This window comes from Hyperolius riggenbachi, chromosome 4 (assembly GCF_040937935.1).
Source record: "Hyperolius riggenbachi isolate aHypRig1 chromosome 4, aHypRig1.pri, whole genome shotgun sequence".
NCBI classification, from domain to species: Eukaryota; Metazoa; Chordata; class Amphibia; order Anura; family Hyperoliidae; genus Hyperolius; species Hyperolius riggenbachi.
In genome coordinates, this window is record NC_090649.1 from 55,139,302 (window position 1) to 55,162,344 (window position 23,043).

Below are 23,043 nucleotides of genomic sequence, written 5' to 3' on the forward strand. Positions count from 1 at the left end.
CCTGTTGCTGCTGCTGGTACAGTGGCAGCTGCTAATCAGTGCATGTTACTGCTGCTGGTACAGTGGCAGCTGCTAATCCGTGGCTGTTACTGCTGTTGGCACAGTGGCTATTACTGCTGCTGGCACAGTGGCAGCTGCTAATCAGTGGCTGTTGCTGCTGCTGGTACAGTGGTGGCTGCTAATTAGTGGCTGTTACTGCTGCTGGTACAGTGCCTGTTACTGCTGCTGGTACAGTGGCAGCTGCTAATCAGTGCCTGTTACTGCTGCTGGTACAGTGGCAGCTGCTAATCCGTGGCTGTTACTGCTGTTGGCACAGTGGCTGTTACTGCTGCTGGCACAGTGGCAGCTGCTAATCTGTGCCTATTGCTGCTGCTAGTACAGTGGCAGCTGCTAATCAGTGGCTGTTACTACTGTTGGCACAGTGGCTATTACTGCTGCTGGCACAGTGGCAGCTGCTAATCAGTGGCTGTTGCTGCTGCTGGTACAGTGGCGGCTGCTAATTAGTGGCTGTTACTGCTGCTGGCACAGTGGCAGCTGTTAATCAGTGGCTGTACTGCTGCTGGCACAGTGGCAGCTGTTAATCAGTGGCGGTTACTGCTGCTGGCTCAGTGGTGGCTGCTAATCAGTGGCTGTTACTGCTGCTGGCGCAGGGGCAGTTGCTAATCAGTGGCTGTTACTGCTGTGGGTATAGTGGCTGCTGCTAATCAGTGGCTGTTACTGCTGCTGGTTTAGTGGCTGCTGCTAATCAGCGGCTGTTACTGCTGCTGCTAATCAGTGGCTGTTGCTGTCATAGGGGCAGCTGCTAATCAGTGGCTGTTACTGCTGCTGGCACAGTGACTGCTGCTAATCAGTGGCTGTTACTGCTGCTAATCAGTGGCTGTTACTGCTGCTGGCACAGTGGCAGCTGCTAATCAGTGGCTGTTAATGCTGCTAACCAGTGGCTGTTACTGCTGCTGGCACAGTGGCGGCTGCTAATCAGTGGCTGTTACTGCTGCTGGTACAGTGGCGGCTGCTAGTCAGTGGTTATTACTGCTGCTGGCACAGTGGCAGTTGCTAATCAGTGGCTGTTGCTGCTGCTGGCACAGTGGCAGCCGCTAATCAGTGGCTGCTCCAGTTACAGTGGTCAGATAACCTACAGGTGAGTAAAGGAGGGAGGCAGTGCGGCAACACAACGTGGCCACAGCATGCAGCACCGCAGCGAATGCCACATAAATTAACTACTGAAGAAAGCTTTAGGGGCCACCAGAAAAGGCTTGACGGGCAGCATTTGGCCCCCTGGGTTAGACTTTGGACATGCCTGCCCTTTTGGAAGTGTCTTTGTAAATTGGTAGTAGAAGGGTTTTTTCTGAATGTTTCCAGGGCAGCAGAATCTATAATGGATTATTGTACTGTTGATCAGGATATAGCTTGAGGTGTATCTGACATATCTATATGTTGTGTGTAAACATATATCTTTTCATTTAGACAGTATTTCCAGAAGTACGTTGCTTCTCTGTAACGTTTCCATGTCATGCAGAGCTCGGCGTGCTTGGCTGTACTCTTACATCTGCAGCGTGTCTGAATGCAGTCTGTAGCCTCCAGCCACGTGCTGCCATAAGAGCGCACCTGCGGGGTCCTACGGAATGTCTGACAGGAAGTCTGCAGTGTGCAGGACAGTATGTCCCCTCGGGGTCAAAACTTTCTCTCAGTTCCCATCACCTTATAACGCTTGCGCGTCCTCCATAGAAGTGCCGTGTTGCAGATTCCAACTTCCTTGTCAGGAACTTTTATTTCTGGACAGCTTGTACTGAGGTCCACAGATGTGTAAAATTATAAGAATGGGGAGTGATTCTGCTTTACTTGAGGGTTAACAAAGAGAAATTATATTTTGAATGTTTGATTGCAATTTTAAAGTGGACCTGAACTTGCACAGGGCAGAAGAAAAACATAGAGAAATGCCCCCTGTATGTACAGTGGGATGCGAAAGTTTGGGCAACCTTCTTAATCGTCATGATTTTCCTGTATAAATCGTTGGTTGCTAGGATAAAAAATGTCAGTTAAATATATCACATAGGAGACACACACACAGTGATATTTGAGAAGTGAAATGACGTTTATTGGATTTACAGAAATTGTGCAATAATGGTTTAAACAAAATTAGGCAGGTGCATAAAGTTGGGCACTGCAAAAAAGAAATGAAATCAATATGTAGTATATCTGTCTTTTGCAGAAATTACAGCCTCTAAACGCTTCCTGTAGGTTCCAATGAGAGTCTGGATTCTGGTTGAAGGTATTTTGGACCATTCCTCTTTACAAAACATCTCTAGTTCATTCAGGTTTCATGGCTTCTGAGCATGGACAGCTCTCTTTAACTCACACCACATATTTTTAATTATTTTCAGGTCTGGGGACTGAGATGCCCATTCCAGAACATTGTACTTGTTCATCTGCATGAATGCCTTAGTGGATTTTGAGCAGTGTTTAGGGTCGTTGTCTTGTTGAAAGATCCAGCCCCGGCGCAGCTTCAGCTTTGTCACCGATTCCTGGACATTGGTCTCCAGAAATCTGCTGATACTGAGTGGAATCCATGCATCCCTCAACTTTAGCAAGATTCCCAGTCCCTGCACTGGCCACACAGCCCCACAGCATGATGCAACCACCACCATATTTTACTCTAGGTAGCAGATGTTATTCTTGGAATTCTGTGTTGTTTTTCCTCTATGCATAACGCCTCTTGTTATGCCCAAATAACTCTATTCTGGTTTCATCAGTTCACAGCACCTTATTCCAAAATGAAGCTGGCTTGTCCAAATGTGCTTTAGCATACCTCGAGCGGCTTTGTGCTGTGGGTGGAGAAAAGTCTTCCTCTGCATCACTCTGTCTCATACAGCATCTCCTTGTGTAAAGTGTGCGGAATGGTTGAACGATGCACAGTGACTCCATCTGCAGCAAGATGATGTTGTAGATCTTTGGTACTGGTCTGTGGGTTGACTCTGACTGTTTTCACCATTCGTCACTTCTGTTTATCCGAGATTTTTCTTTCTGCCATTTTGAGCCTTAAAGTGGACCCAAATTAAAAATAAAATGTATTTTCTAAATTATAATAATAAATAGCAGCCTTTTTTCAGCTGCATGATGACAAATATAAAATATTTTTCATTTATTGGAGAAACCCCTCCCTTCCTTTCAAATTGCCGGACAGAATCCGGCAAAATGCTGGAGTAGGTAGTGTCCAGCAATGGAGCAATTGCTAATGGCTGCCACCTGTATAACCCTAGTAATGAAAAGAGAAGGGTGAAAAGCATGCACTGAAATGCTCATAGGCTTGAAGGAGTGTTTATTTATCTTTGTATGTGTCAGAGTGGTGCAACTAAATATTTTGAATTAAAAAAAATGTTTGGTTTGGGTCCGCTTTAACTTGAACTGAGCCTGTGGTCTTCAATTTTCTCAATATATGTTCCTAACTGTGGAAACCGACAGCTGAAATCTCTGAGACAGCTTTCTGTATCCTTCCCCCTAAACCATGATGGTGAACAATCTTTTGTCTTCAGGTCATTTGAGAGTTGTTTTGAGACCCCCATGTTGCTACTTTTCAGAGAAAATTAAAAGAAGAGGGAAACTTTCAAATGACCCCGTCAAATACTTTCTCTCAAAATTGGATTCACCTGTGTATGTAGGTCAGGGGTCACGGAGCTTACCAAGCCAAATTTAGTTCCAATAATTAGTTCTAAAGGTTTTGGAATCAATAAAATGACAACTGTGCCCAAATTTATGCACCTGCCTAATTTTATTTAAACAATTATTGCGCACTTTCTGTAAATCCAACGAACTTAATTTCACTTCTAAAATATCACTGTGTGTGTCTCCTATATGATATATTTAACTGTCATTTTTTATCGTAACAACCAACGATTTATACAGGAAAATCATGATGATTAAGAAGGTTGCCCAAACTTTTGCACCCCACTGTATTTGGAGAGTTTAGCCTGTCTAATTCCCTCTCATATGTGACTAATCACCACTGTAATTTGATCCCTCAGCTGTGTCAGCTGGCTGCCTCAGCAGAGCAGCTAATTTTTAGGCACAGGTTGTTAACAAAATATCTGCTTCCATGAAAACAGGAAGTAGACACACTGCACATTTATTGCAGGATTTGTATCAGCTGTAACAAAGAAATGTTTTTCTTTAAAGTTATTATGCTATTGCTTATCTTTTATCTTATCTTGATTTCTCTGTCGGCCTCAAGCTGGCCGGATTGAATTCGGAGAGCATTGTCCTGTGTGACTCGCCATTTGCACAGTTGTAAGAGGAGGAAATTATTCACCTCAGTTAAAGGACAACTGAAGTGAGAGGAATGTGGAAGCTGCCATATTTATTTCTTTATAAACAATACCAGTTGCCTGGCTATCCTGGTGATCCTCTGCCACTAGTACTTTTAGCCATAGACCCTGAACAAGCATGCAGAACATCAGATGTTTCTGACATTATGGTCAGATAACACAATTAGCTGCATGCTTGAATATGGTGTGATTCAGACACTACTGCAGCCAAATAGATCAGCAGGGCTGCCAGGCAACTGGTATTGTTTAAAAGGAAATAAATATGGCAGCCTTCATATCCCTCTCACTCCAGGTGTCCTTTAAGGTGGAGTGATTGCTATTTTAGAGTGCTCTACAAAATAGTTCCATCTTTGTTTTAATCTAACCATTATTTGAGAAACGTGTAGTCTCTGGTTACAGAGTCTGGTTCCTGGTGATGCTGTTGTGAGATCTGGAGACGTTCTTCTGCCAGAGGTCTCACTGACAAGCTGGCCAGCCAGATGTCCACCATGTTCCCCCTAATCCAGACACAGGTGTTGTGGACAAGCAGGAAAAGCGCTTTGATTGACAGGACCGCTGTATTCTCACCCTTCCCCCAGTTCCTCAGACCAGAGGTAGATTGATGTGGCAGCCCATTCCGAAAACAAAATACTGTTTCCTGGCTTTTCTATCATTGTGGGTTTCCGAAAAAAATGGCTTTAGATCCTAAAAGTAGATTGTCATGGACCAGTGTCAGTGCGAAGGTAAAGGTGAGTATAAGCTTTTCCTCCCACAGGTCGGATTTCATGTTCCTTCAACTTTAAAACAACTTTTGAATTCTTAAGTAAACAAAACAAAAAGAAACCAGCAGGACCTGTATACCCTGTACGTCTGAGCAGCCAGCGCTGGTTTCCACAGCATAGTGCGTCCGTGGCTTCATCTTATTCCACATGCCTGCATTTTATACTGGAGCTCTGACGGCGACTCTATCCATACTACGTCAGAGCACCCATCCACTAATAGTTTGTGGCTGGGCATGCGCACACCATGTAGTGTTAGGCTCGGTTTGCGAATGCAAAATGGGACCGTAACCACTACGGACTCCGTTGCGCATCCACTCCGTCCATCCACTTCGATTGTGATTGCTGATAAGCACTAGTCCCACGGTTCCGCCGCTGCTGATTTTTCCTCTCGGTCCCTCTTGAAGCCGATAAACAGACTGAAGGCTGGCAGGAGAATGGGGCTCTCCATAGGATTACAATAGACCAATTCTACCTAACAGCAGGGAGAACTTTCATTGGTCTACCTGCAATTGTTTATACAAAATTCTGTAGCTTGAAAATAGACCAATCACATATAAGGTGGACTTTGATTAGTCTGTTTTCATGCTGTGTAGATTTGCCTAAAATTGGCATAATTCTGCATCAACTTAAAGAGAACCCGAGGTGGGCTCATAAAATAAAAAAAGAATTAGGCTACCTGATCCGCAGGGCTGAATGGATCAGGTAGCCGCAAAAAACGCCACTCCTGTGGGTCGCAATGGCCCACTTTCACTTGCGTGACCTCTGGGTCACGACGCGCTGAGAGACTGTGTCTCTCATAGCGTGCAGGGAGGTGGTCCCCTGGCGGGTGTTTTAAACAGGGATTTTCTTTCCTCTGTATTTACCTCCGAGTTGGCAAAAAATCTTGTCGCTAAACTCAGAGGTCTATAGTGCGGCGGTGGGGGAGCAGAGAGCGGCGGTTGGGGGACACAGAGCGATGTCATTGGGCAGAAAACATGGCTCTGTGTCCCATCTGCCCCCAAAGATCCACCTCCATTTCTCTTCAACCTTCTTGGCGGTAAGCCCGAGCTGAGCTTGGGCTATGCTGCACAGGAGGATTTCTCAGGCCCTGCTGGGCCGATTTGCATAATTTTTTTTTTTTTTGTACACGCAGCTAGCACTTTGCTAGCTGCGTGTAGTGTCCGATCTTCGCCGCTCCGAACTGATTCGTCGCCGCTCGCCGTACGGCCCCCTCCCCAGAACAGGGACGGGATTTCCGGACGGGCTTGATCGCCGGAGGCGATCGAAGAGGGTGGGAGGATGCGCTAGGCTAGCTACATGATTTTAAAAAAAAATATAGCTCCCTGGTGGTTTTAATTGACCGCCAGGAGGGTTAAAGTAGCTTGTATTTCTCGACCTTCTGTAGCCAGAGATATCCAGCGTTGCAGAAAATGTCATTCTTGGCTGGCAAGATATGAAGAGCAGGTCTGAACTAGTCCGCAATAGCCCTCTTGTCTATCGGATTAGCTTTTAGTTGAGCTCTACATTTTCAAATTGTGTGTTTTATTTCAGCTAAAATGACTGTTTTAGAATAAATGTACAGGTGGAACTCGAAAAATTCGAATATTGTCCATTTTTTTCAGTAGTTCAACTTAAAGAGAGTCTGAAGCGAGAATAAATCTTGCTTCAGACCTCATAGTCAGCAGGGGCATGTGTGCCCCTGCTAAAACGGCACTATCCCGCGGCTAAACGGGGTCACTTACCCCCCAAAATCCCCTCCGAGCAGCGCATCCCCTCTTCCGGATTGAGGCAGGGCTAACCGCCGCAGCGCGTATCTCCCCCGCCCCTCTCAGTCTTCCTTCGCTGAGAGGGGCGAGGGAGAGACAGCGATGCGCCGCTGATAGACGGTGCTGAGAGGCAGGGCTGCAGCCGTTAGCCCTGCCTCAAGAGCAGCAAAATCTACGACCAAGTTGGTCGTGGATTTTGCAGGGGGCGGGGGGGTCTGGTTGGGGGTTCAGGGACCATCGTTTAGCCGCAGGATATCGGCGTTTTAGCAGGGGCACACATGCCCCTGCTGACTATGAGACAAGAAGCGAGATTTATTCTCGCTTCAGTGTCTCTTTTAAAAAGTGAAATTTATTTATGAAATAGGAACCCTTTGCAGATGTTTTGCATGAATTAGCTAATTAGAGTCTGACACTTTGGCCTCAATTCACTAAGCTTATCTCCTGTCTTTAATAACGTTTCTAGAGTGGTCACCATGGTGATAAGGCATGTCGTATTCGGGAAACATTTAACTCAGGCAAACCTAAAGTTAACTCTTCTGTATAAGTTAACTCTTCAATCCTTAAAATAACTCCAGAGTTAGACAGGCTGTTTATTAACCCTCCTGGCGGTTTGCAAAAAAATCGCCAGGGGGCAGCAAATCTTTTTTTTTTTTTTTTTTTTTTTTTTTTTCATGTAGCGAGACAAAGTCTCGCTACATGATAGCCGCTGCTCAGCGGCATCCCCCCAGCCCTTCCGATCGCCGCCGGCGATCGGAGATCCGGAGATCCCGTTCCAAGAACGGGATCTCCCGGAGGGCTTCCCCCGTCGCCATGGCGACGGGGCGGGATGACGTCACCGACGTCGTGACGTCAAAGGGGATTCCGATCCACCCCATAGAGCTGCCTGGCACTGATTGGCCAGGCAGCGCACGGGGTCTGGGGGGGGGGGGGGCGGCTGCGGCGCGACGGATAGCGGCGGATCGGCGGGTAGCGGCGGCGATCGGGCACTGCACGCAGCTAGCAAAGTGCTAGCTGCGTGCAGCTAAAAAAAAAATTATGCAAATCGGCCCAGCGGGGCCTGAGCGGTGCCTTCCGGCGGCATAGCCCGAACTCAGTTCGGGCTTACCGCCAGGAAGGTTAACTGCGTGTGAAATTAACTACAGAGGAGGTAACTTAAGGAATGAAGAGATAAGATAACTCGAGGTAAGTTTTCTCTTGCCTTATTATCTCCAGCATGATCTTAGTGAATTGAGGCCTTTGAGGCTAAAATATTGAACATTTTCACAGTATTCCAATGGTCTGAGATTTTGATTTTACGGTTCTCATAATCTGTAAGCCATAATCCTCAAATTATAACAAGTAAAGACTTGAAATATGTGGCTTTGCTTGTAATGAGTCTATTTCATGAATATTAGTTTCACCTTTTAAGTTGAATTACTGAAATAAATGGATTTTAGCACGATATTAAAATTTTTTTGAGTTTCAACTGTATGTTACTTGTGGTGTTAATTATATTGGGGCTAAGGAGGGCATACACAAATCTGATGGTCAAATCTGGTGGCCATCTGTCAGATCAAATCTGATCGGCGGGATCGGTTACTGCCACACACCAGACATCGATATTTAATAGATTTCTGCATGAATTCTATTAAAAATCTAACCGCTGTGTTGCTCTGTTTGAAGCGCTACAATGCTATGAGTTACGTTCTGCTATCACTCGACCAGCTGGCAGTCATTATCTTTCAATTGTTTTTATCGATTTGGATGAATATCGATCGATTGTGTCTTCTTGGCTCGATTTTTAGATTCAATCATTGTGACCGAATCGCCTGGTTATTGATAAGAAATATGCCGATAACTTGCATTACCAAAGCCCCCCATCCCTCCCAATAAAAAAAAAAAAAAATACTTAAAAAAAAAAAAAAAGATCAGTTAAAAAATGCACATAAATAGTTGCCTTAGGGGCTCAGCTTTTTTAATCTATATTTTATGATGGGAAATTACTTTTACTCTACTACATAGGGGCTTGTAATTATGGACCGGACAAAAGAAAAACAAAACAGAAAAATAACACCTATATTTCAAAATATTTTGTCGCCATACATTGTGATCGGGACATAATTTAAACGGTTTAATAATCGTGACAACTGGGCAAATAAAATGTCTTTTATCCACAGGAGAACGTTTAATTTTAAAACTATAGAGGCCGAAAACTGAGAAATGATTTATTTTTATCCATTCTTTTCTTATTTTTCCCATTAAAACACATTTAGAATAAAATAATTCTCAGCAAAATGTACTACCCACAGAATGCCTAATTGGTGGAGAAAAAGACGAGGTATAGATCATTTTCTTGTGATAAGCAGTAATAAAATTATTAGGGAATAAAAGGGAGGAGCACTGACAGGTGAAAATTGCTCTCGTCCGTTAGGGTAAAAACCCTTGGGGGTGAACTGGTTAATCCACATAGCTGAGACACTAAATATCCCCTTAAGAGTATATGTGAGGTTACCTTCAAAACATGTGCCGGTGGTGAGGGTGGGTTTGGGAAAAGCTTCCCTGAGCCCTATAGGTGTACCCCTCGGGGTGCATGCACCATGTGCAGAGAACCTAGCATTTAGAATATTGTGTTTACACAGTACAGTTACCAGTGAAATATTGATGAGTGTTTTGCCTAAGTGCGCACGTTTCTTTCTCTGGCTTTACTTTCTATAGAGGGAACAATAGCCAGTCTTCACTTCAGCAGCCTCCTCACTATATAACTGCTTTATTTCCACTGTCGCTTGTCTCTAATGATCATAACTTTTGTCCTCACGCGGGTAAATCTGAGAGCAGAATATATGGTGTTTATTCCTAAAATACCGAGGACCAAGTGGAAAAGATCAAGTCAGATGGATTGCCACTTTATATGGGGGCCCATGGTGTGTATGCTGCTTTCATAAGGGACAATGGTGTATGCTGCTTTCATAAGGGACAGTGGTGTATGCTGCTTTCACAGGGGACCGTGGTGTATGCTGCAGTCATAGTGGACCGTGGTGTATGCTGCAGTCATAGGGGACCGTGGTGTATGCTGCAGTCATAGGGGACCGTGGTGTATGCTGCAGTCATAGGGGACCGTGGTGTATGCTGCAGTCATAGTGGACCGTGGTGTATGCTGCAGTCATAGGGGACCGTGGTGTATGCTGCAGTCATAGGGGACCGTGGTGTATGCTGCAGTCATAGGGGACCGTGGTGTATGCTGCAGTCATAGTGGACCGTGGTGTATGCTGCAGTCATAAGGGACCGTGGTGTATGCTGCAGTCATAAGGGACCGTGGTGTATGCTGCAATCATAGGGGACAGTGGTGTATGCTGCAGTCATAGGGGACCGCGGTGTATGCTGCTTTCATAGGGGACCGTGGTGTATACTTCTTTCATAGGCGACCGTGGTGTATACTTCTTTCATAGGGGACCGTGGTGTATGCTGCAGTCATAAGGGACCGTGGTGTATGCTGCAGTCATAGGGGATTGTGGTAAATGCTGCTAGCATAGGGGACCGTGGTGTATGCTGCAGTCATAGTGGACCGTGGTGTATGCTGCAGTCATAGTGGACCGTGGTGTATGCTGCAGTCATAGGGGACCGTGGTGTATGCTGCAGTCATAGTGGACAGTGGTGTATGCTGCTTTCATAGGGGACAGTGGTGTATGCTGCTATCATAGGGGACCGTGGTGTATACTGCAGTCATAGTGGACCGTGGTGTATGCTGCAGTCATAGGGGACCGTGCGTGGTGTATGCTGCAGTCATAAGGGACCGTGGTGTATGCTGCAGTCATAAGGGACCATGGTGTATGCTGCAGTCATAAGGGACCGTGGTGTATGCTGCAGTCATAAGGGACCGCAGTGTATGCTGCAGTCATAGGGGACCGTGCTGTATGCTGCAGTCATAAGGGACCGTGGTGTATGCTGCAGTCATAAGGGACCGTGGTGTATGCTGCAGTCATAAGGGACCGTGGTGTATGCTGCAGTCATAAGGGACCGTGGTGTATGCTGCAGTCATAAGGGACCGTGGTGTATGCTGCAGTCATAAGGGACCGTGGTGTATGCTGCAGTCATAAGGGACCGTGGTGTATGCTGCAGTCATAAGGGACCGTGGTGTATGCTGCAGTCATAAGGGACCGTGGTGTATGCTGCAGTCATAAGGGACCGTGGTGTATGCTGCAGTCATAAGGGACCGTGGTGTATGCTGCAGTCATAAGGGACCGTGGTGTATGCTGCAGTCATAAGGGACCGTGGTGTATGCTGCAGTCATAAGGGACCGCGGTGTATGCTGCAGTCATAGGGGACCGCGGTGTATGCTGCAGTCATAGGGGACCGTGCTGTATGCTACTGTCATAGGGGACCGTGGTGTATGCTACTTTCACAGGGTACCGTGGTGTTTGTTTCTGATGGCCTCTGCCAATTTGCAATACATCACCACTTTATAAAGCAGCAGCAAGCTAATGGCTCTTAATGGCTCTTATCCGCTATTCCTAAAATAACTCTTTGTAAGAAGTAAAGCCTTGCATGTACATCAGATGGTTCTTGGCCAAGGTGAGTGATCAGAGCCGCCTATGCTGAGGATCCAGTGTGTGTGTGTGTGTCTGCAGTGGCCCCGGATCCCCCTCGATGAAGTTGATGAGTGATCAGTGTGGTGGACCGACTCAGCCAAGTGCAGAACGTGGTCATTGTGCTTCTACTACACCTGCCCGCTTCATACTACCTCCACATGCGCTGTGCTTTTGGCTTTTCTACTCTCATACATGGAAAAAAGGGCTCAGAGGTCTTGCCCCTTGTAGAATCTTACTAAATTTAGCAATATTCTACTACTGAATTCCAATAGTAAAATATCTGTTATTTTACTATGGCTAAACCTAACCCTACACTCACACAGAACCCTCCCTTTACCGATGCCTAACCCTAATACCCCAACCTTTCCTCCTACTCTACCGCAAAGGTGCGATAGCTGGCAAAAATAGGTAAACCTTGGCACCCGATTAGTGGCAATCTTTTTCAATATCGATGCTGATAAAATCGTGGCGTGGGGGTTTGCGGAAATGCAAATATCTGTATTGCATAGCAATATCTAAAATTATTGCTGCAAATCAAACACCCACATTTGCTTTCTTTGCCTCTAGTCGTGGCTTTTATGCTAGGCGCCTATGGTGGCGCCGCTTGTTCCAAAAGGGCTCCTGTGTCCTTGTTTCCTGTTTCGCTTCTCCTTCCCCCTCGATAGTTACAGACCCGGATAGCGACGTCTGTACAGAATCGGGCCTCTGTCTCCCGTGGGATTTATTCTTATTCCTGGCGGAGGACAGAGTTGGAGAGGATGTTTGCACCTAGTGCTGATTTTTCTTTGTTCTGCACTGTACAGGCAGGCCTGTCTTTCTCCTGTATGTTTGTTAGCCCGGCAGGTTGCGTGCGTAAATCATCCAGCGTTGAAGCAATGACAAGACATGCCTGTCGGCTTGCGGTACATTCTCGGGGAAGGTGTTGATGCCTTCAGCCAGCACCATTGTGTGACACGGCAGAGCTGGCTTGGCCTCTGGGATTATCTGTGTGACAAGTCATTGCAGGCTGGTTGCTGCACAGCTGTGTCTGTACCCGAGCGCTGCGTTCCCTGGAGCCGCGTTCTGCGGATGTCCTCCCTCAGTCCTCAGAGAGAGCAGCCAAGACTCCGCCGTCTTCCTCCCCGGCGCACATGTGTTTCTGCTGTGCGGTAATTACACTGTTCCCAACCCCTCCTCCTCGCCTCCTCCTCGCTTTCCTGCCTGGATTGGGGCAAAAGCCCTGCAGTGACTTAGTGTCTGCTTGTAGGGCCGCTAGAATCATTTAAAGTGGAGCTGAACTCTAGCACAGGACAAAAAGAAACCTGAGACATCCACCCCGTATGTATTTAGAGAGTTTAGACCAGGCATGGGCAAACTTGGCCCTCCAGTCCCACAATGCATTTGCCTTTATGAGTCATGACTGTGGCTGTCAGACTTCTGAAATGCATTGTGGGACTTGTAGTTCCTTAACAGCTGGAGGGCCAAGTTTGCCCATGCCTGGTTTAGCCTGTCTAATTCCCCCTTATCTGTGACTACTAACAACTGTAATTTGGTCTCTCAGCTGCATCAGAACAGGACTCCCGGCAGCCTCAGAGCAGAGCAGCTAATTTGTAAACACAGGATGTTAACCCTATGTCTGCTTCCATGAAAGCAGGACGTAGACACACTGCAGATTTATTGCAGGATTTCTATCAGCTGTATCAAAGAACTGTTTATCTTTATTAACAATAAAATCAAAAGGATTATTATGCTGTTGCTTATCTTTTAGAGCAGAGCGAAAGCTCTGAGTTCAGGTCCACTTTAAGTACGTAGCCATTCACAGTAAAGTTACCAGGTTACCTCCTTGCTGTAGTGAAGCCTGTTGCGTGATAATCCAGACTGATGAGTTCCTGCACTGTTTGCTCGTGGAAAGTGATCTTTTTTTATAAATGTCAACAGAAAAATTAATAAACATACCGGCCTACGTGGTTTGCATCATTAGAGGTTTTCTGCAAGGTGGGGCAGAGGCTTCCATCTCGTTACTATAGTCAATTAAAGCTGATGTTAAGCAGAAAAAATAAAACAAAAAAAACGATACCTAAGGAGAGGGAAGGCTCTGGGTCCTGTAGAGCTTTCCTTCTCTTCTCACGTTCCCCTCGATCCAGCGCTGTCACCCTGTTCCATTCTGGTGCTGCAGGGGGATTTGGAGGTCTTCAGGTGCAGCTGAAGACGGCGGCTCCCATACTGCACCTGCGCATGCGCACTCTCGTCAGCACAGAGCAGTATTAACAATTGGTTGGCTAACGCCTATGACAGCTGATCACATTGATTGGCTGGTGGGAGGAGGAAGGGCGGGGATTATAAAAAATAGACATTTTTATTATAAAAATGAAATAAATATTTACTAAAAAAAAACACAAAGTAAAAAAAATATCCTGGGAGCGATCCTTACGCACCAACAGAGAGCTGGGCAGAAAAGGGGGGAAATCACTTGTGTGCTGAGTTGTGCGGCCCTGCAGAAATGCCTTCACACCTGCAGTGGCCTATTTTGTGAAAAATGGCCTGGTCTTTATGGGGGTTTAAGCTCGTGGTCCTTAAGTGGTTAATTAGCTAAAACACTAATTTGGTGTTTAAATAAGATTTATCATTTTCTAAAACTCTAAATTTGTTATTCTTGGTTAAGTATATCAAGCTTTAGTACCCCCTTGAACCATCAGAAGTACCCCCAGGAGTACGCATACCACACGTTGAGAACCTAGGGTCTATTCCCTCTCCATTTTTTTTTTTTTTTTTTTTTTTCTTCAAAACCTGACAAGGCTCCCCCTGCAATGGCTTTTCAGTTACAAAAGTCCGTCAGCGTTAGGTCCGGGACTGACGGACACAGATTACAGTGAGATGTGGATAATTAAAGGGCCATGACAAAAAAAGACACACCAAGGCTTCTATATACTTACTATATCTACAGTGTTACATAGTTATTTGGGTTAAAAAAAGACATACGTCCATCAAATTCAACCAAAGTTTTAAGTGAGGTAATTTAAAAATAAATTAACTGAGAGGTATATGGATGTTTCCTTTTAAACAATACCAGTTACTGGCAGTCATTTTTAAATTATACCAGATGCCTGACTGTCCTGCTGATCCTGTGTCTCTCTAATTCTTTTAGCCACAGCCCCTCAACAAGCATGCAGATCAGGTGCTCTGACTGAAGTCAGACTGGATTAGCTGCATGCTTGTTTCGGGTGTGTGATTCAGCCACTACTGCAGCCAAAGAAATCAGCAGGACTGCCAGGTAACTGGTATTGTTTAAAAGGAAACCTCCATATACCTCTGTTAAGGTTTCCTTTAAACCATACCAGTTGCCTGGCTGTCCTGCTGATCCTCTGCCCCTAATACTTTTAGCCATAGACCCTGAACAAGCATTCAGCAGATTGTTTCTGGTTCACAATGAGCTTGCTGGGTAATCTGTAACTCTGGGTGCTTCAAGTCCTATCCCATAGAGCAGGCTTTCTCATCCAGGGCTCCCTGGACCCCCAGGGTTTCCTTGAGTACTCTGCAGGGGTTCCTTGGCATTTTCCCCCATCGTGGGGGAAGTATATAGAGCACACTATAATAGGTGGTACTGTAACAAGAAGCACTAAATTGGGGGGTCAGGAGACAGTATAATGAGTGGCAGTGTAATAGGAGATAGTGAAATTAGCAGCCTAACCTATTTAAAGACCATGCCTCCTGAAAAATAAATGTAGGGGTTCCTCGAGACCCAAAAAATTGTTTGCAGGGGTTCCTTGAGATCCAAAAGTTATTTACAGGGTTCATCCAGGGTAAAAAAGTTGAGAAAGGCTGCCATAGAGTCACATTAATCCATGCCATGCACTGATGAGGATCAACCAAGATGAAACAGTCTGTATGCATGTTGGATTATTGTGGCTCTGTACAATTAACAAGCTGATACATCATTGCATTCCAGCGGTTCTGGAGGTGTGGTTAGCTATCAGGGATAACAAATAGGTGGTTTGCATCAGGGCTGTGGAGTTGGAGTCGAGGAGTTGGAGCAATTTTGGGTACCTGGAGTCTGTCGGTGGTTTTATAAACTAAGTAGTTGGAGTCGGATGATTTTTGTACCGACTCCACAGCCCTGATTTGCATACTCAGTGGTGATGCATTGTGGGAGACGTCCTATGCTCACTTCAACCTGAATAATCGCAAATATCTTCTGTTTTAGGAGGGCAAACTTTTGTTTTGTTTCAGGTGTGTGATTTAGAATCTACTGATGCTCGAATGATTAGCAGGGCTGCCAGGCAACTGGTATTGTTTTAAAAGGAAATAAATATGGCAGCCTCCGTATCCCTCTCACTTCAGGTGTACTATAGCCATGTTTATCTGAATAAAAAGCTCCTTAACACTTGATCTATCTAGGGGACACTTTTATGCAGCGCAGCACGGAGTTCCCCTTTAGCACATGTTTTGAGTTTTCTCCTGCGTAGCAGAGCACCGTTATCTGCCTTTCTCATTGGTGACCACTTGCAGCTGAGCTGTACTGTTGCTGACACTCAGCTTTGCATCTCTCTGTACACAATATACATGCTTGTGTTTATCCCTCAGATTAATAGAGCAGAACAATTTCCTCCTGATTGTTTAGGGAGCCATGCTGGACCCCGAGGCTATGCTTGCTTATTCAGGTTTCTTCAGGAGCCGCAAAGCACCTGAAACAGATAATTGCACGCAGATTAGAACGTTCCGTTTTCATTTTCCAGTTTGACATCAATTACCACCTACATTCATCTTGCTCATACATAATCCGTCATAAACAAACACAGATCTGATGAGGAGAGACAAAAGGATTGCAGTTTCATCGTCTGAAGAGGTTGTGTAGGTCCTCCTGTAGGGAAAAAAATAGAATTATTCCATGTCCTCTCTATCATTACAGAAGAGGGGTGTACAGTATATGACAGAACCGCAATTCCCTGGATTGTGGGTGAGGGGTGACCGGATGCAGACCTTGTGGCGTTTGTGTATTCCTGCACTTCACCTCACACTCAGGCCCCTTTCGCACTGGTGCAGTGCGTTACCGTGTTTTACCGCAGGGTAACGCTAAATCATTGTAAGTCTATGGGGCATTTCATACTTTGCGCGATGTGCTGGAAGTCGCAAATTTTATGCACGGGCAACAGCGCGTTGTTGGGCAATATTTGCAGCGACAGGAAGTCATGCACGTCTATGGCGATGCAAATAATTTACATTTTTTCACGTTTCGGAATGTGTGGAAGTGTATTTTTTTTCAATACACTTGCGCACGATTCTAATTTCGGCTACAGGAAGTGCACGCTAGAGAGCCTCACTTCCTGCCTGGCCTGCAGCCAGAAGGGAGATTACCGCGCATTACCGTGGTAGTCCCCGAAAGCAATTTTTTGTGTTGCGATCGTCGCATCGTAGTGCTACCATAAGCCCGGATGACAGTGTGAAACCAACCTTAGGCTGTGTATACCAGCTAGATGGTTCTTGGCTGGTTGAAGCCGTGTCTGAAGTGAATCTAGCGTGTATGGTGGCCCTGATGTTGTCTGACTGTAGGCGGAGGCCATTGTTTTTCATCTTAACCCTTATGCTCATTATTATTATTAAATTATATAGCGCCAGCAACTTCTGTGGTGCTGTACAACAGCATACAGGGTAGAACAATACAAAATAAACAGAGAGTTGACAATACAAGACATTGGTGGATTGCAGCCGATGCAGTGAATAAATCGATAACAGATTTTTACATAATTGTGGAAGATATGCACTCACATTACCAGGGCTGTGGAGTCAGAGTCGGAGTAATTTTTGGGTACCTGGAGTCTGTGGTTTCATAAACTGAGATGTGGGAAGTGGAGTCGGGATGAATTTGTACCCACTCAATAGCCCTGCAAGGGTTGTGGAGTCGGAGCAATTTTGGGTACCTGGAGTTGGTGGTTTTAAAAACTGGGGAGTAGGAGTTAAAGGGTTTTTTTTACTGACTCCACAGCCCTGCACATAACACAGCATTAAGAGACAAAAGGGGAAGAGAGCCCTGGCCAATTGGCCTTTGAGTCTAAAGCGTAAGGGATAGGACCATAGATAAAGGGAAGATGTGTATGAAATGGTAAAATGGTAGTTACCAGTGGGTCCTAAGAGAGTGTATGCCTGCCTGAAGAGCGGAGTTTTCAGGTTGTGCCTAAAAGGATAAATGTGAGTGAGCGGCGGATATGTTCAGGGAGGGAGTTCTGTTGAATGGGAGAAGACCGAGAGAAGTCTTGTAAGCGGGAGTGAGAAGAGGTGACCAGAGAGGAGAACATCTTCCATCAGGCCCAATGGTCCCTTCTCCTGAACACACCCTGTTAGTGTTGGTGTTTGATTCGTCATAGCAGTTTCAAAATGCCCAAATCCTCCCAACCGCCGCATTTAAAGCGGACCTGTAAAAGTTTCTTACCTGGGGCTTCTACCAGCCCCCTGCAGACACCCTGTGCCCACGATGCTTCTAAACGATCCTCCGGTCCCCCGCCACGACTCACTTTCCTTCTTGCCAACCTGCAAGTCCACGTTCACTGCACCTGGTGGATGCACGGCCGGGAGTGTCCTGTGCAGGCGCAGTAGGAGGAAATCTCTACTGCACAGTATGCTTCTGGTGACGCCAATTAAAGACAACAAAAGTGAGCCACTGCGAGTGACCGGAGGATGGTTTGGTAAGGTAGCGGGCACAGGGGGGCTGCAGGGGGCTTGCAGAAGCCCCAGGTAAGCAAAACTTTTTTTGGGGGCGGGGGGGGTGTTTTTGTTTTTTTTTAGCACCAAGCAAGCAGACGGGGCCAGGAGGCCTTCACTGCAATGCAATTCTTGTCACATGACTCTGATGCTTCTTTCTTTCAAATCGTGAGTCAGCATAGCGGTGACCTCCTGACCTTTTCCACTTGTTTAGTGCTGAACTCCGGTAGTCGGGAGGATTTGAGTGTTTCAAAATGGCTATCGGGGAGGATTTGAGTGTTTCAGATTGGCTATGCGGAATTGGAACGCCATCACTACTCCCTGTACTACAAGCAACAACTGGTGTCTAGCAGAGAGGAATAAAAAAAAAAATATAAAGCTTTCATCATAAGTAAAAATATGCAATTGTTTTTGAACACCTGAATGGAGAGGTATCTATGTGCAGCTTTTAGTGTATTATGTAACTTCACTTCCTCTTTAAGTAGCCAGTGATCGAATTTTGAAATCTAACTTCTTTCTTTTTTATATTTTAGATTTCATCCATGGGTTTGGAGTTTTAAAGATGTTTCCGAAGTCTTATCATTGCCTTGGGCCGTCCCTTCATCATGCTTGTTGATTGCAAAGTTGTCCAATAATCACTTTATGATGCCAGACTCAGCTGAAACGTTCACCCTTGTCCAGAAGGACCTCTCCCCGCCCGACCTTACCCATCAAGCATCGTGTTTCCTAAATCTGGGATAAAACTGGCCGAAGGATTTCCGGAATTATCTCCACGTATATTTTTAATCTTTTAGACAAATCTTACTTTGGTTTTAAAGTCTAGGTGCTAGAAAATGAAATTTCCATTTTATTGGTTAGCTGTGGCTCTGAGAGAGTAATTATTTTTTTGTGACTCGCTGGTCAAAAAAATCGTGTTGGCATGGCTACTGATCCGACGTGATTGGCCAGCATCGCTTTGGAACTCATGAGTGGGTACACCATGCTGCGGAATGGGGGATATGGGAACGGAAATCAGCCATGGATGCTGCGGTGGTCCAGCCGAATCCGACTCTCCTGGCTCAGTTTCACGCTCTTCGTCATCTTGGTTTTTTTCCCCCTCATCGCCCACTATTACCTGACCACCATCGACGATGCAAACAACGCAGGCAAACCCATTTTCGGGCCGCGGACAGGCAACGAGCTTTGCGAAGTGAAGCACGTTCAGGATCTGTGCCGGATCCGGGAGTCGGTCAGCGAGGAGCTCCTGCAGCTGGAAGCCAAGCGGCAGGAGCTGAACAGCGAGATCGCAAAGTTAAACTTAAAGATCGAAGCGTGTAAAAAGAGTATAGAGAACGCCAAGCAGGACCTGCTTCAGCTCAAGAATGTCATCAGTCAAACGGAGCATTCATACAAAGAACTTATGGCACAGAATCAGCCAAAGCTCTCTTTGCCAATCCGGCTGTTGCCAGATAAAGACGATGTTAGCATACCTTTGCCAAAACACAAAAGGACCTGCCGACTGCATAACTGCTTTGATTACTCAAGGTGCCCACTCACCTCTGGGTTCCCGGTGTATGTGTATAACAGTGACCAGTACCCTTTTGGCAACTCAATAGACCCTTTAATCAAACAAGCCTTGGAGGCCAGTGTCAGGACAAATGTGTACGTGACTGAAAATGCAAATATAGCTTGTATATATGTAGTTTTATTGGGAGAAATGCAGGAATTAATGATGCCAAAACCTACTGACTTAGAGCAACAGTTGCACTCTTTGCCATACTGGCGGACTGATGGTCACAATCACCTAATCATAAACTTGTCCAGGAAATCAGAGACTCAGAACTATCTCTATAATGTCAGCACAGGACGTGCTTTGATTGCTCAATCCACCTATTACGAATCACAGTATCGGCCTGGGTTTGACATCATCACAACACCATTGGTTCATGCCATGTCCGAACCCAACTTTCTGGAAATTCCATCGCAGGTTCCGGTTAAGCGAAAGTACCTGTTCAGCTTTCAAGGGGAGAAGATCGAATCTTTACGTTCAAGTTTACAGGAGGCTCGTTCATTTGAGGAGGAGATTGAAGGCAACCCTCCAGCTGACTATGACGACCGCATCATCACCACTCTAAAGGCTGTCCAGGACAGTAAGTTGGACTTTGTCATGGTTGAGTTTACATGTAAGAACCAGCCTAAAGCAAGCCTGCCCACCGAGTGGGCCCTATGTGGAGGAAGAGAAGACAGGATAGAGCTACTGAAGCAGTCCACATTTGCACTTATCATTACCCCAGGAGACTCCCAGCTCATTATATCTGCTGGCAGTGCCATGAGGCTTTTCGAGGCTCTTGAAGTAGGAGCCATCCCGGTCATCCTTGGAGAGCAAATCCAGTTACCTTACCATGACATGATACGGTGGAACGAGGCAGTGTTGATCATACCAAAACCACGCATCACAGAGGTGCATTTTCTCTTGAGGAGCATTTCTGATAATGACCTCCTCGCCATGAGGAGGCAAGGACGATTCCTATGGGAGACTTACTTTTCTACATCTGATACCGTGTTTAACACCATCTTGGCAACCTTGAGGACTCGTATACAAATTCCAGCAGCGCCTATTAGAGAAGAACCAGCTGTGGAAATTCCTCACCGTTCCGGTAAAGCTGCTGGTACAGATCCAAACATGGCAGACAATGGAGACTTGGATTTAGGACCGGTGGAAACTGAACCACCTTACGCCTCCCCTAAATACCTACGTAACTTTACCTTGACCGCCACTGATATTTACCGAAACTGGAATTCGGCTCCGGGTCCTTTTCACCTTTTTCCACACACGCCTTTTGACCCCGTCTTGCCCTCTGAAGCAAAGTTCCTGGGATCCGGCACCGGGTTCCGTCCAATCGGTGGCGGTGCCGGTGGATCTGGGAAAGAGTTTCAGGCTGCTCTGGGTGGAAATGTCCCGAGGGAACAGTTCACTGTAGTCATGTTGACCTACGAACGTGAGGAAGTATTAATGAACTCCCTGGAGAGGTTAAATGGACTCCCTTATTTAAACAAAGTTGTCGTGGTATGGAATTCTCCTAAACTACCTTCGGAGGATCTCCTGTGGCCGGACATTGGTGTTCCCATAGTGGTGAGTCTTCCAATGTTTTATTTATATTGTACGTATTTCATGTTTCCCGATTTTAAAATGTTTTCTAATTGCTCTCTTGAAGTGGTGTTATGCATACTGCAATCATAAAGAGACTTGGGGGAGGTATAGAGAACAAGCTCTTACAGGTCCAGGAAGTTGGCGTATAAGTCGTATAGTAACTGTAATTGGCTTCACAGCAGGGAACTGTGTTGCTCTTGCTTCTTGCCTTTTATATCCAGATGGGGCGAGACTACTCTGCTTCTCTTATCATTTATTTATAATTGTTATGCATTGTATATAGTGCTGCCACATTTTACACAGTGCTTTAGAGAGAATAATACAACAATTACATCGCTCACTGTGCCTCAGTGGGGATAAAGCTCCATAAAGATGTTACCGATGTAACGTTTGTCCTACAATTGATATTTTGTGATGGGTTCGGCTGACATGTCCGCTTTGAAGCCGGTGGCAGTCTCTCATGACCTAGCTGCATGTATTCTCCTATGCAGAACACATAGCAGTGTTAACCCTTTTTGTGAGAGTTAGTTGTTCCCTGAAAAATTTGTTTGAAGCGTGCCATCTGTGTTCCCTTAAAACGTGATTAGACTCTGGCATAATATGCAATAAAAACATGTTTTCCTGCTTTTTATTACCCATACAGTTCTCATTTTTGCTTTTTGTGCACAGTTTTATTGTCTGATTGCAAATTACAAGTCCCCAAAGTACAATTTATCTGCTCTTTAAAGCGGATCCGAGATGAAAAACTAACTATAACAAGTAACTTGTCTATATATCTTTAGATGGTTTACACAGCAAATCTAGCTGCAAACAGTTTTAATAGAATATGATTATTTATTCCTGTGATACAATGACAGCAGACATGTTGTTTGTACACATTACACAGAGGCAGGCTTATCTGCATCTTGAGCCATCAGCCTGATCCCCTCTCTTCCTCCCTCCTCCCCTCTGCCTCTGAAATCAATGGCTAGTTACACCTCCCCCTCCTCCCCAGACTGAGCTCCCATGAACCCTCGATGCTGCTAAGGCTCTCTGAAAACCTGTGGGCGTGGCTTTTTTTTGTTTATAGGGAATTAGAGTATTAAAACAAAAACAAAAAAAGTATTTGGTTTGAGGAATGCCCTATAAACAATAGGAAAGGAACACAATTATGCAATGTGTAAAAGTTCACCTCGGATCCACATTAAGCTGCCATTGCATTTTATTGCATAGCTGCTGTATTTATATATTATGTATCTAGTGAGATCTATCCTCTGTTTTTTACCTTCTGCTAAATGTGCAAAAGCAAACACTGCCAGGAATGTTTACGAATTGTGGCTGATCAGGAAACCTAAACAAGATAATGTAATTACTTGAGTTCTGAAATAAGCTTCCTACTTCGGATCTATGCTTCCCACTGAAGAAAGTACTGTGTTTGAATGCTGTTCTGCTACCACTATTTTTTTTTTTTTAGTAGTTGGATTTATCCTGTAAATCTTTTAGAGCAAAGGTCATACCACTTTTTAATATAAGTTTCAGAATGTTTCCAACTAGGGTTTGATGTACAAAGCGTGTGCTCAATGTGCTGATTGGTAAGCTGTGGTGTTAGAGACTTGTTCAGTGGGCATACGTATGAATTTGCCGCTGGGAGACTTGGGCGCAGGATACAGCTGGTATATGGCTTATCCTGCTGCACAAGTTCCTGGCGGCGTTAAATTCTATTCCCCCTCCAGGTCCACGTGGATAGTGGGGAAAATGTAATTCCGCTTCCAGCTATTGCTGGTGGCCGAATTACAGTGTTTTAGAAGCAACTTCAGCTCCGACTTCTGACGAAGGCGAAGTTGCTCACTTTGCGCCGCTATAGCCGTTATG

General features: G+C 45.5%; 1 protein-coding gene across 1 annotated transcript in view; it reads left to right on the forward strand.

Moving 5' to 3' along the window:
• Positions 1 to 23,043, forward strand: part of EXTL3 (exostosin like glycosyltransferase 3) — a 145,931-nt gene that overhangs the window by 24,777 nt on the left and 98,111 nt on the right. Inside the window, exon 2 of the mRNA XM_068280062.1 lies at positions 18,596 to 21,174. Coding sequence (XP_068136163.1) covers positions 19,027 to 21,174 — 2,148 coding nt within the window. The 5' untranslated portion in view covers positions 18,596 to 19,026. The remainder of the gene's footprint in view (positions 1 to 18,595; positions 21,175 to 23,043) is intronic.